This window comes from Xenopus laevis, chromosome 7L (genome assembly GCF_017654675.1).
Source record: "Xenopus laevis strain J_2021 chromosome 7L, Xenopus_laevis_v10.1, whole genome shotgun sequence".
In the NCBI taxonomy this organism is placed as follows: Eukaryota; Metazoa; Chordata; class Amphibia; order Anura; family Pipidae; genus Xenopus; species Xenopus laevis.
This window is the reverse complement of record NC_054383.1, coordinates 77,338,194-77,352,783: the sequence shown is the minus strand read 5'-3', so window position 1 is coordinate 77,352,783 and position 14,590 is coordinate 77,338,194. Positions and strand designations below refer to the sequence as shown.

The window sequence follows — 14,590 nt, the reverse complement described above, 5'->3', positions numbered from 1 at the left end:
TAATTATTCCCCTGTTTTTTACAACACATAATAAATATGCCCCTTAGTGTGAAATGCTGTACTGCAGGTCTTTGTAGTTCCATGGCCACACAGCATGACCCATGGTGTTATTTACTAAACGTTGTTTTTTTCTGGTTGGGGTTTTTTGGGCAAAAACTCAAAATTTTCAAGGAAAAAAACCTCTAATTTTGCAAAATTTATTATACCCTAAAGGAACCAAAAGTCAGAATCTGAAAATCCGCCATCTCAAACCTGTCAAGGTCATGTATAAGTTAGTGGGTTATATCCCTTTTACAATTCGAAGATATCGTGATCTGCACTGGGTTGTGTCCAAAATTGTAAAAAAAATTCAGTGTTTTCGGGTGATAACCCAAAAATCAAGCAATTTGGGCGTCAAATTTGAAAAATTTGTATGACTTGGGTTTACAATTATTATTGAGGGTTTTTTGAAATAATTTTTAAATAAATTTGAGTTTTAGTAAATAACCCCCCAGGACCAGAAGCCTAAAAAAGTAGGTGTCACAAAATCTTCTTGAGGCCAGAACCAATTTTGGTAAGTATTTTGAGCAAAACCAAATATTTTGGGACTTATTTGACCACACATCTGCAGATTTTTCAAAGTGCACAAAAAATATCATTGTTGTAGACATGGCTTAAAGAAAATTAGAAGAAACATTGATGCATTTATACATTTAAACAGGAGGTTGGGATTTAAATAGCATGAAGGGGAATGGGCAATTATATAATGATTTATAATGATAGTATCCCTTTAAATTGTCCCAGTCATACTGATTGTGTGAATGGCATGCAGCTCAAATTCCTATAGCATAGCCATGAACATTACTAGAATTAGTTGTTGCTTTCCACAGCTCTATCTTCTTCATTTTCTTCTTTTTTACTGTGGGCTCCAACTGTCCGAACAGATCGAGCAGTAATTCTGTGTTCAGAACTCACGGCAGGTGAACTAGATGGAGATACATTTTCTCTGGTGGAAGGTGATGACTGTGCTGGGGAGTGGTGGCACTTGTGTGCAGAGGGAATTGGAGGGCCAGGGGATCTGCCAGAAGATACATTACTGACATAACTGGGAGACCCATGATCAGATGCAGCTCTGGATTCTGTTGGTGAGTCTTCTTCTACTTCAGTAGATTCCTTAAATATACAATAAGCATTAGTATTGCCTGAAATGACTACAAGACTCTATTATTGTTACTATAAAACAGCTTTATGGATGTGTAAAGTAATAAAGTCAATTATTCTTCTATTAATAGTAATCTTCTATTACCCTTATTTATTGGGCAGATTTAGCAAAGTGTCGAGGTGAATTTTCGAATTAAAAAAATTCGAATTTCTAGCTATTTTTGTGTACTTTGACTAGGGAATAGTCCAAATTCGATGATTTCCTTTTTCTCTGTAATAATAATAAAACAGTATTATTTTCTAGTACACTAAAGGTATGAAGATCCAAATTACAGAAAGATCTGTTAACCCAGAAAACTCCAGGTCCCAAACATTCTGGATATAAAAGATCCCATATCTGTATAGGCAGGGAATATCCTTAAATATGCTTTATGTAACAGCACTTTAAAGGCTTACCTTACCAATATCACTGACTCATTTACTATATTTCTTGGCACATAGTATAAGAAAATAAGTCCAAGGGTTAAATACAAATGGTTTGATAGTTCCAACAAGTGTTCCACATGGGGTGCTGCCTCCTTAATCTGCTGGACCAAAGATGGCAAAGTCTACAAATAATCATAAAAGAAGGGGTGCACTCCTATCATGTAAAATTGTATCAGCACCTTTATTCCTATATTGCTGTAAGAAACCTACCCTGGTGGTCTAGTGGGCAGCGGGGTCCACGCCGCGTCCTTGGCGTGGACACCCGCTGCACCGCTCCTGTCCTCCCCTTGCCGGCACCATCTTGGATTCCTAGGGCGCCCGCGGCATGCCTGCGCGTCTCTTAAAGGCGCTGGCGTGATTGCGCCAGCGCACAATGGCGCGAATTTGCGCATGTTTTGGCGCGAATTGGGACCCTATTTAAGGCCCATTCAGACCTGTAGCCAGTGCCCCTTATAGGATCATATCCTGTGGTTTCCTGAGCCTTGTGCTACCTGTTCCTGAATTTGCTATCCGTGTTTGACCCAGCCTGTTCCTGACTATTCTGACCTCTGTATCCTGATCCTGCCTGTTTATTGACTACCGAGCCTGCCTGATCCTGTTTGTCTGATCACCCGGTTTTGAACCTTTGCCTGCCTAATGACAACTCCTTCTGACTGATCCAGTCTGTCTGATTACCTGGTTTTGACCCCTTGCCTGCCTGACGATTCTGTTATCTGCCTGTCCTGATCTGGTCTGTCCTGTTTCTGTTTCCACCAGACGCCTTGTCCTTGACCTTCTGCCCAAAGACTCTTGCTATCCGGTCGTGCCCCTTTGCCAGCCAGAACATCTCGCCTTGTACCCCTCGTTAAGTCCAGGTGGCACCCAATTAAGCTGAGGGCTCCTCCCGAAGCCCAAAGGTGGTCACACTACTGGTGAAGCCGAGCCGAGTACAGGGTACTTGGCACTTGTTCTGGTATTGGGTGCCGGCCGTGACAATTGCATTGTAAAAGAGAATAGGAAATGATCAGCAAAATCCCTTCAATGTGTTCCCAATGCATTTTGGTCAGTGTCTTGACTTTATCAAGAGTAGTGGAGTGCTGTACAGGGATTATTCTCTGTTACATTGTAAGTGCAATTTAGTTTCATTTGAAAAAAATAAAAAACAATTTTACAACATGTGAACACTTACTATATTTCTTGATTTCTCTGTAGTCAGGGGCATAACTACAGAGGATGCAGACCCTGCTGGTTGCGGGGGGGGGGGGCAGGAGTGTAGAGGGCCTAATGTGAGACCCTAATTAATAGACCCTGATTAAAATCTTAGGTAGGTTAGGTAAATTTACCAATATTTTGGGGCCCTAAATTGAATTTACAATGGTAGCATCTATTTATGCCACTGTTTGTAGAATTCTTGGCAGATTGGGTAATTGTGGAAAGTGCTGCTACTAATGTAGCTATAGATGCTTGGCTTTGGTCAGATAGATTCTATGATATCACCCATACTGCCTGACCACCTGGGCATTGATGAGACAGAACATCAGGATTGTAATCACTTTGTAAATCCAAAACAATTAATCTGCCAATGTCCATACTCTTCCCCATTGGATGGGACATCAACAGATACACAAGTAAGTTCAGAAAAGCAGGTTGAAAACTCTTTCTAAACACTACCAGTAGCTAAGGAATACATCAACAGGCCACCAAGTATTTAGGGTACTGAAAAAATGCATGTGGGTGATGTTATTAGGTGTTTTTATTTGCTTTTTTCTTATGTCACCTGCTAATAATATAAATTACATTTTCACTAAGGCAGTCAGGGGTGAACTGAGCCAATTTGTCCAGCTTCCAAACACTCTTAGCATTTTTTTTAGCATGAAATGAAAATTTCTTAGTTGAAATTATTAATTATTTTTATTGAAGTGTAGTTGAAACTCCAGTTAAAAAAAACAGATACCAGGTAAAGTAAGGGACTTTGCTTAATGACATGACCTTATTTATATAATTGCATTGTATTTACAGATCACTAACATATTTGGGAAAACTTTACAGGTAGACGTCCAGGTAAAATTCAGGTAAATGTAATTCATTATTTTGTAGTCATTATGCAAGAATGAACAACATAAAATACACTTTGTAGTGTATAAATAATAATCCAGCCATTACTTGCTTACAAACATTAATTTTGTCTGTGTTTAATTCAGAAGCAGTAGCAGATAACTTCTTTATAAATACATATTATATTTTACTTTCAGACTCTCCGGTCTCTCTTATTTTATGTGCTTATAAAAATCAGAATTTTGCACCTTTGTATATTTACAGTTTTAGTAAAAGATATATTTTTATGGATACAATTCTATTTGGAGACACGTTCCTTAAAATGTTGGTTACTAGAGCGATAGCGACATCTACTGGTGAATAAAAGTATTGCATTTATTACATACAAGTCTTAAAGGAATAGTTCAGTGTGAAAATAAAAACTGTAAATAGATAGGCTGTGCAAAAAATGTTTCTAATATAGTTAGTTAGCCAAATATGTAATATATAAAGGCTGGAGTGAACAGATGTCTAATAAAATAGCCAGAATCCAACTTCCTGCTTTTCAGCTCTATAACTCTGAGTTAGTCAGCGACTTGAAGGGGGGCCACATGGTACATTTCTGTTCAGTGAGTTTGCAATTGATCCTCAGCATTCAGCTCAGATTCAAAAGCAACAGAAATGACCCATGTGGCCCCCCCTCAAGTCTCTGATTGGTTACTGCCTGGTAGCCAGGGTAACCAGTCAGTGTAAACCAAGAGAGCTGAAAAGCAGGAAGTAGTGTATAGACTGACTGGTTATACATCAAATCACTCCAGCCTTTATACATTACATTTTTGGCTAACTAACTATATTAGAAACATTTTTTATTTTGCACAGCCTATCTATTTACCCAGTTTTTATTTTTACACTGTACAATTCCTTTAAAACTTGATTTAATATAATTTGTGATATGCTGAAACATGCTATAACGTCTCCACATAGTTCATCATTTCATGCATCAATCTGTTGGACTGTAAAACTCTTATCTATAACATGTAACTAGACAGATGGAAAACATTTCTCAAAGTCTGGGGCTCATTTCAACAGATATGATTTAGGAACTACATGCCTTACTGCCACAGGTATCTCTGGATAGTTGACTCTTTGTAGGACTCTATTCATTTGTACAATTACAGGCTATTACATCTAAGTGGTGGATGCACCCATTTTATTTTTTCCTCTGATTTCTTTTTCTGTCTCATTATTTTCTTATTATTTGGAAGATTACTAGAAGCTCCATATATTTCCATTCATCAACTCTTCTGTCAAGAAGAGCAATTTAATAACATTATGATCTATGGGGTGTAGCTCATCAATACCACTAAAAGCTTACACCCTTCTGAATCATTAACCCTCACTGCAAGTTGTAAGTGGGTATTGAGTATTCAAATTTTTTTTTAGCAAATTGTTAAATCTAAAGAGCCTGATATTTATTTTACCAAACAGTATCCACTGTTACTTACTCCTTTTTTCCTCAATAATACTTTTATAGTAGTGATGTGCGGGCCAGCCCGATACCAGCGGGAAGCCGGAAGAGGAAGCCGGCAGTGTAAGCCACCTTCCATTTCCGGCTTCCACTTCCGGCTTCCTCTTCCAGTTTCGCGCGGGTATCGGGCTGGCCTGCACATCACTATTTTATAGGCACCCAAATGCATACATTATGTATATTCCTCTGTTTGTTTGTTTGTTTGTTGTTAGTTTTTGAACAGGCTTGTAAAGCTCAAAGCAAAAGGAATTATTCTCACCTTATCTTTCAGTTTGTATAAAGCAACAGGATTCTTACATTCAGGCTCCCCACTCCGTGACATAATTTCAACTGCAAACAAAATGGGAGAATTTGTTAACATACTGCAGGTGAATTCACACATGTCCCAAACAAGTGCTAAGACACTAAAAGCAACAAAATTGTGCACATTTGGGGTCTGTACCTCAAACCGAATTAAAAATCCAGTATCTGATTGACTGAAGTGAAAGTTAGGGGACATGTATGGGCAGAAGACGGCATACATACACATCATGTTCCACTCCTAATGAATATGGAGTTGCTCAATGTAAGTAGTGCTGTATCCATCACAGAAGTGCTGGAGTGCAAAGAACTGCACCGTTGGGAGCTTATACTCTTAGGGCAGGGTGTAGGTCAATGTTTTTTTTTGGGTGACTTTTTATCAAACATTGGGGTCACTGGATGTTTATTAGCTGCAATTTAGATGTATAGTGTTTTGTACACTATACATTGGTGTCATTGGCCTTGAGAAAAATTCCACTCATCACTAATATACACTGCCACTCCACTTTTTGAGTAATATTAAAAATGTTTCACCACTCATCTAAGCATCTTCAGTTCAATTGCAGGGTTTCTTTAATAGGGGTAGAGGCAAGATTGCTAAGGGGTCAAAACTGAGTCATTAAGAGCCCCCATACATCCTTAAGGACCTACCCAGAGCACAGGGTATTTTAAAAAGCACCTAGTATAGCATTCAAGGGAGGCGTGTACTTTATAACCAGGGTTAAAGGGAGGCGTGTACTTAATACCAGGGTTAAGTACAAAGTCCAGTAGCCTTGGACTTTGTACTGCCTCTCCAACATTATGCACAAAGTAGGATGTGTGTGTTGATGCCCACGTTACAGAGTTGTGGAAACAGATGCCACTATATGTGCTACATTTTGGAGAGCAAAAGAATTGCACCTGCTGGCACATATCAAAATTAAAAATTTATCTCAGCAGGGCCCTGTTTTTTTTTAAAATTTGTTAAACAGAACACCACCAGGAAAGTTTTTTTTAAAACTATATTGTTATTGTCCTATACTTTCTATAAAACATCACAAATGTGTTTGTGTTATTTATCCATAATCTGGAATCAATTGATATGTAACATGCAGAAGTATTATAACAGTTTTGCAGGTAAGTAAGTTCCTGTTGAAAATAAAAGAGGTATCTTGTAGGTTCAGTTTTGCAAGCTATAATAGTAATGTGTGCCATGACCAAATACCATCACATAAGCCTAGTGACAAGCTCTGGTTAATGAGTTCTATTCATCTCTGCAGATCTTTGGATCTATTAATCTACTGTGGAAGAGTATGACTCTAGGGGCCCTGAACTGAGATTGTATGTGCTTTATAATTAACATTTTTTGCCTTGAACCAGTCCCAAAGGGTTCTGTGCAAATCTCTTTTACCAGGTATAAAACATTAGCTTTTCTAATGCATGTTTTGATTGGCATTCTACATTAAAATGCTGATGAGCATCCATCAGGTGTAACAAGAAATGGAGTTTCTGTAATTAATCATATGTATACACTTTTTCTGCAATATACTCTCACACAATTGTGCAGGTTAAAATCCCATATTCTATGGATTTTCTGAGGCATTGCTGAATTTAACTGGACTATCGCCAGATGTGAAATGTATGTTTACATTTTCAGCCCCTTTAAACATACAGCTTTTTTTTTTATTTGCTTATATCAAATAAAACATCACTTTACATAATTTAGTGCAAACATATTGCACAAAAGAGCACAATAAACTGAAAGCAATATGAATGAAACAGTTGCTGCACAGAAATATTAGACCTCTGAGTGTTCAGAGAGTAGGCTAGAATGATGGCAGGCTAATGGAGAGATAAGGACAATGGACAGAAATTGTTATGCTGAAAAACTTGAGGGTATGCCATACTCCTGAAAAAATCACCACTATCTACAATGGGAAATTCCATTAGTAGCAATTCCATTTTTTTTTTACTGCAGCAAAAACTCATATGTGAAATCAGCCCATATGATAGATAAAAATTGGTCAATTTTTCTTAGTTTTGGTAAATAAATGTAATTGTCAAGCAGCAGAAAGGCAGAATTACAGTTCACATTAAAAACAGGATAATTGTTGACACAATTCTACACACATATGTTGTTTCCGACCAGGGGATTACCTGCCAACATTCATTTTTGTAGTGTCTTACTGTTTTTCAATAACAAAGTTTTTCTTTACTCAGAGTGGCATGTCTCCTACTTTTTATTATAAGCAGGACTAGTCCCTGTGCAAAAAAAGAGGGAGTTTCATTTTAGACTATGAAGCCTATCTGTAAAGACATATCAAGATAACTCTGGTTTTCAATGGCACTGCATAATAAACCCAAAGCAAATATAACACAGTTTTACCTTACACAGTATGTCTGACTTTCTTCTCAGTTAAGCATTGTATTTTGTTCCATACCTTCATTTTTAAGAGGATCTCCCATTCGATCTAGATATTCAGAGGAACCATGCTTTTCATATTTTTGCTTCTTTCTAAAGGAAAAAGATTTTTAGATTGTTTTTAATCTGATCTCTCTTACAGCAACCTTTTTTATGTTTCCTGTTTTTGGCAAATTACTAGAAGACCTTGATATTAAAGGAATTGTTCAGTGTAAAAATAAAAACTGGGTAAATAGATAGGCTGTGCAAAATAAAAAAATGTATCTAATATAGTTAGTTAGCCAAAAATTTAATGTATAAAGGCTGGAGTGATTTTATGTATAACATGTCAGTCAGAGCACTACTTCCTGCTTTTCAGCTCTCTTGGTTTACACTGACTGGTTACCCTGGTTACCAGACAGTAACCAATCAGAGACTTGAGGGGGGCCACATGGGTCATATCTGTTGCTTTTGAATCTGAGCTGAATGCTGAGGGTCAATTACAAACTCACTGAACAGAAATGTACCATGTGGCCCCCCTTCAAGTCGCTGACTAAGTTATAGAGCTGAAAAGCAGGAAGTTGGATTCTGGCTGTTTTATTAGACATCTGTTCACTCCAGTCTTTATACATTACAATTTTGGCTAACTAACTATATTAGAAACATTTTTTATTTTGCACAGCCTATCTATTTACTATTTATTTATCAAAGGTGGAGTTTGTGAGTTTTTTTCAACCTCGAATAAACTCAACTCAAATGTTTGCTTATTAATGAAAAAAGCTGAATATAAAAAACTTGATTGAATACAATCGGGAAAAAACCTGAATACTTCGAGTTATCGGCTAAAAAAAAAACCTCAAATACCTTGAATTGATAGAGTTTTCAAGTGAAAACCAACTTAAAAAGCCCAAAAATCATGAAGGCAAAAAAAATCTTCAATTGGTTCAAGGGACCTCTGCCATTGACTTCTACCTGACCTTGACATGTTTTAGCTGGAGTATTTTCGGATTCTGGCATTTAGCAGATTCGAGTTTTTTTATCCCAAAAAATACAAATTCTTAGTGAAAAACTTGAATATTTTGCGAAAAACACAACCCCTAAGAGTTATTTATCAAAGGCGAGTTTGTGAGGTTTTTTCACTTGAAAACGTGATTAATTCGAGGTATTCGTGTTTCTTTTAGCCGATAACTAAATAAATTCGAAGTATCCAAGATTGTTTTCAATCAAGTTTTTTTTATTCAGTTTTTTTCATAAATAAGCAAACATTTGAGTTGAGTTTATTCGAGGTTGAAAAAAAACCTCACAAACCTCACAAACTCGAACTTTGATAAATAACCCCCTTAGTACATTGTCTCATAAATGTACTACCCTAAAGGGACAGATTTATCAAATGAACTGTCTCCATGGGTGAGGAGTGATAAATCTTACATTCAAATTTATATTCGAGTTAGGGCTTTTTTTGACACAAAAGAAAAAATAGAAAATTCAAATTTAAATTTACTATTCAAACATTAATAAATCTGCCCCTAAAATTAATTTGATGTATTTATCACCTACTTCCTGGAGGGCTTCCAACAAGCACAAACTGTTACCAAGGTAACCAGCAGAAATATTCCTCCTGTTGAAAGGATGATGTAGAGTGAACTTCTTCCTGTTTGGAAGGAAAAGACTGATACTGATTGCCAGAACACACATTATAGAAAAAGAGAACACACGTTTGACTATAAATTTTTACTAGATATTAGTCTTCAGGAGCCTATCTCTAAAACTTTACTTACACTGGAACACCACATATAGGGGAACCATACATTAAGAACATTTTAGTATAGATGTTTTAACCCAAAACCTACACTACCCAGTTTGAAAAAAAAAAGTGCTATAATTAATGGGAAGATCAAGAATTATTACTTGGGAAAATGAGAGAAGTCAGAATATTACCTGGAGATAATCTGGTCAATATGGGTGAAATGTCAAGTAAATAATGAGATTTCAATGAAATTATTAAGTTGATAAGTTTTGATAAAACTGTTTCCTTTTTACTTCCACTGAAATTTGAAGCTTTATATAAAGGCAATAAGAAAACCAATCCCTTGTCTATGATGTTTTTTAACCACTTACATCTTTGCTGTAGAGTGTCCCCTAGACCAGGTGTAAATTCTGTTTTATCCAACAGAGGGGTTTACAAAAAATGCTAATATGATTTCTTTATTTTCATTTATTTTAACTCAAATGTTAATTGTTACATTTAGGGGGTTATTTACTAAAACTAGAATTTATCTAATATTTTTATTAAACTGAGCTCAACCAAACACTCATCCATGATTTTATCTTATTTATCAATAAAATATCTCTAAAAAGTCGGGTCAGGAAAAAACTCAATAAACTGAATGAAAATTCTAATTGTACACTTTTTTTGGATTTGATTTTTTTGGGGGGTTATTGCCCGAAAACCCTGAATTCTTTGGATTATCGCACGAAAACCAGCGCAGATCACAATTTCTTCAAATTGTAAAAGGGACATCTGCCATGAACCCATTCGAGTTTTTCACCAAAAAAAATTGACCTGAAAAAATCGAGGTTTAGTAAATAACCCCCTTAAAGTTAATTCATGTTTTTATAAATAATGGATTTGAGGTTTTCATACCTGGGCTAAAGAATTCAATGAAAAGTATATGTCTCTCATTTGAGCATTCAACCATGGGACTATATAATCCTCTATTGAAAATACATTTATTCTAAATATATGTAAGATTTTAGAATATGAAAAAAAATCTTTGTTTTTAGGCCTAGTTAATTGATTATATGCCAATCTAGGGGATGATCCTTTTAATGTAAATAAAGCTATAACTATCTTAATTTTATTTAAAAATTCCATTGGGATATGTATCGGTATATTACAGGTAATGGACCGTTATCCAGAATGCTCGGGACCTGGGGTTTTCCAGATATGGGATCTTCTGTAATTTGGATCTCCAAACCTCAAATCTACAAGAAAATCATTGAAGCATTAAATAAACCAAATAGGCTGGTTTTGCTTTCAATAAGGATTAATTATTTCTTGGTTTGGATCAAGTACAAGGTACCGTTTTACTATAACAGAGAAAAAGAAAATAATTTTTAAAAATTTTATATTTGCTTATAATTAAGTCTATGGGAGATGGCCCTTTCATAATTCGGAGCTTTCTGGATAACAGGTTTATCCCATACTTGAACAAATAAGATTTTGGGTAAAACAAGATGTTCAACTATATAAATTCTACCAAAAATACAAACATTTACATTTTAAAGTCTTTTCATAGTATCAAATAATGGGGCTACATTTTTATGACCATGTTTTCATCCTTTTTGACTATTACAGATCTCACCGACTTCATAGCAAAATCAAAATATTTAATAAAATTCCAGAGCAGGTATTCATATTAAACCTTTGCTTAGTGTAGTTATTTTCACCAGCTAATGATTTTACATTACAAGCAGTGCTAAACATTCGCAAAAGATGCCATTTTAATCAACGCTTGCAACTTTTAATTACATTTCCCCTTAAGGGTGCCATTTATTCTAAAACTGCCCATAGGTTTATCATACAATGACATTATTTTATCTATTAACTTGGTGCCCAGTCCCATACAATGCAAAGTCATTTTAAAATAGTTTAACACCCCTCTATCAATGGCTTTTTCTGCACCCACTTACATAATTAAAACATTGTTTCTTCTTTCTTTTTTTACAATCCTTATTAGAATTAAAGCTCCATGGGGGATCTAATATCAGTCACTAACACAAAAATAATTTGCAATTCGTTAAATTAAATGTACGCAAAGTGAACAATTTTGCCTATGCAAACTTTTTGTTCCTCGCACGACAGTAGGATAACGATTGCGAATTGTATAGTTTGCACCTGTGTGCAGTGTATGTAATAAAACTTCTTAATGAAAAAGTTATGTTTGCTCCAAAAGTTTAAGCCACCTTTAAGCAGGTGTTAAAGGTTTGCCATGCGCAATTAAAATTTGCAATGCAATAAAAGCATTATTACATTGTGCAAATTCTTATTCTCTTTGCAAATCTTATTACATTTCCCCTAATTGTGTTGTGTTTTCCTACTGTGACAAATTATGGAAGGCAAGTTATATTTTAATCTATTTACTATTAGCTTTGCAAACTTTGTTTGTTAGAGAAATAAAATCAGATTGTGTTAATTAAGTGAATAATGGATTAAAATGATAAAACCTTCCAACGATGACTTGCTGAAGTTTTGTATTAGCTGCCATTTTTCAGAAGCCTGGTTTTGGTTTAGTTCAAGCCTCTTCATGATCTATTACTGAATCTCAATTAGCATCTCAGAGGAACTTCTTACCTAGATATTATCCCTGCCCACTCAAATTAATATAACATGTAGAGGTGTGGATTTTTTTAAGAATGCACTATAAGAATGCACTTACTAACATGCTACTCGGTGGGTCAGTGCTCTATAACAGTATTAAATTTATTTCTGTTGTATATCTGCTCTATGTAAAAAAAATGATGTGTGAGGTTAGAGTTAAAAAGATGATTATTCGGGTACTTACTATAGACAGTGAGTTTAATGGGAACACTGCGTCCATTACTGATAGGATTATGTACCGTGCAACTGTAGATGTCATCATCTGACGTTATAATTCTGGTAATAGTGAGTAGTTTATGGTCTGGGGACAAGATTATTCTTGAATCGTTGCTCAGCAGTTTCCCATTTTTCAACCAGGTGTAGGAAGGTTTTGTACCATTCTCGTGGAAGCAGTTAAGAGTGAAGTTCTCAGTAAGTTCTAGAACAGTAGATGAAGCAATGACGACTTGAGGCTTTGAAATAGGAACTGACAAAAAAAGCAAAAAAACGAAATAAATGAGATACATTTTTTTTTATCAAATAGCAAAATTAACTTTTCACATTGTGAGTATTTTCTTCATTACCAACTTTCATTACATACCCCCAAACATGTCTTTATATGGAAGAGGAGGGCTAATGGTAAAATAAATTCAGTAAAATCAGCTTACAACAATTGTTAATTTAAATATTAATATATATTTTTATAAAATATTATTACAATAATATAAAAACTAGTCACATATAGTCACATATTGATAGCCATATCCAAACTTGCAGTCTTGTAGTTCCCTAGTGCAGGGCTGTCCAACTGGATGCAATCGGACTGGAAAAAGGATTTTTATGGCTCCCCCAAAGGATGTCACTGTATGACAGCATCATTTTAATTTAAAGGAGAACTAAATCCTTAAAGTTAATATGGCTAGAAATGTCTAGAAATGTTATATAATGAACTTATTGATCCAGCCTAATGCTTCAGCATCTCTTTAGTAGTAAAGATCCAGGCCATCAAAGTTGTCACAGGAGTTTCTCATCTTGGATTTTGTTAAAAGTGTCTGCAACATGCACATGCTCAGTATGCTATTAGCAGCTGATGAGAAACTAATCTTAGGGTGTTGTCAAATAAGAAGATGCTACAGGGCTGATTATAAAATTCTGACGCTAATTGTGCTGATTTCTGAGCTGCCATGTACCAATAATATAATGATTTAATAATCAGCCTTATATTGTGACATTTATATTATATATATGTATATATATTTAGTATATTGTGTGTCGCTCCCTGAGCTCAGTAACTGACAGCAGCACAGAGCATGTGCGGTAAATCCCCAGAAAAGAAGATGGGTACTGGGGCATATTTGGAGGCACAGATCTTTACTGCTAAAGGGCTGTGGTTGCCTTGAGCTGGTAAAGAAGCCCAAAACATAATTTACAATATTGCTGCCCTTTATTTAAGCTTTAGTTCTCCTTTAATCTGGCCTACATGTTACATGCTATATGTTATATGTTGGACAGAACTAGAGTGTAAGATATAAGAATAATCGTTTGTAAGGTATAGGGAGAGTAATTTTATAGCTTGTGGCAATTACAATGTAATTTATAGTGGGCTGCCATATTGCTACCATATTGATAATATCTGACTACATAATAAACATTCACTTTAGCCCAGATTCAATTCAGTAAGGAAAATATATCTCAAGGTTTTACTCCTCTGAGGTATAAGGGAAAATCTTCTCCACAGGTTGATTTCTCCTTTAATATCAGTATAATTATACTTATTTATTTTTATCATGTATTATAATGATTCTCTCTGTGTACTTTTCTACATTGTAAGTTTGTACAGTGCTGTGTATCCATGCGATGCTGTATAAATAAAGTAAGACACATACAGGCACTGAGCATAACAGAAGAGTGAAGACAATTGGCAAGATTAATAAGAAAAAACAGAGCCGCAAGTAGCCATGACAATTAAGAAACCAAGACAGCAGAATTGTACTTCGATTTCCATTTCTAGATTGTATTCTATGTGTTTTTCAGATGCCTCGCTTACTATTTTATTTTCTCCTAGTTACTTTAACAAAAGTAATGTCAGATACTATAAATAAAGAAGTAATTGCAAAACACCACACTTGTCCTGAAACTGAAAGCTGTTCTATTCATTTGCTACAAGTAGAATGGCAAAGAAAAGTTTAGATTTCATTGGATAAAAATCAAGTACATTTAAGAAGAACTTGTCCTGATTTAACATTGCTTGTCCCCTTGCTAATTAAGCGTACATAATGTATTGTTTCACCCTAAAAAACAGTGATTGTTTTCAATTGGCATTTAAAAAACAACACAACCTAAAACATCACTTTCTGCACTGATGAAGTTTGGATGAAGAATA

The 14,590-nt window shown here is 35.3% G+C and overlaps 1 protein-coding gene across 1 annotated transcript in view; it reads right to left on the bottom strand.

Annotated features, from left to right (window-relative positions):
- Positions 1 to 325: 325 nt before the first annotated feature.
- hepacam.L (hepatic and glial cell adhesion molecule L homeolog) overlaps positions 326 to 14,590 on the bottom strand; it is a 32,906-nt gene continuing 18,641 nt past the window's right edge. Inside the window, exons 3-7 of the mRNA XM_018225725.2 lie at positions 12,413 to 12,694; positions 9,405 to 9,498; positions 7,888 to 7,961; positions 5,427 to 5,497; positions 326 to 1,152 (exon numbers count right to left, since the gene is read on the bottom strand). Of these exons, the coding sequence (XP_018081214.1) occupies positions 850 to 1,152; positions 5,427 to 5,497; positions 7,888 to 7,961; positions 9,405 to 9,498; positions 12,413 to 12,694 (824 nt within the window). The 3' untranslated portion in view covers positions 326 to 849. The remainder of the gene's footprint in view (positions 1,153 to 5,426; positions 5,498 to 7,887; positions 7,962 to 9,404; positions 9,499 to 12,412; positions 12,695 to 14,590) is intronic.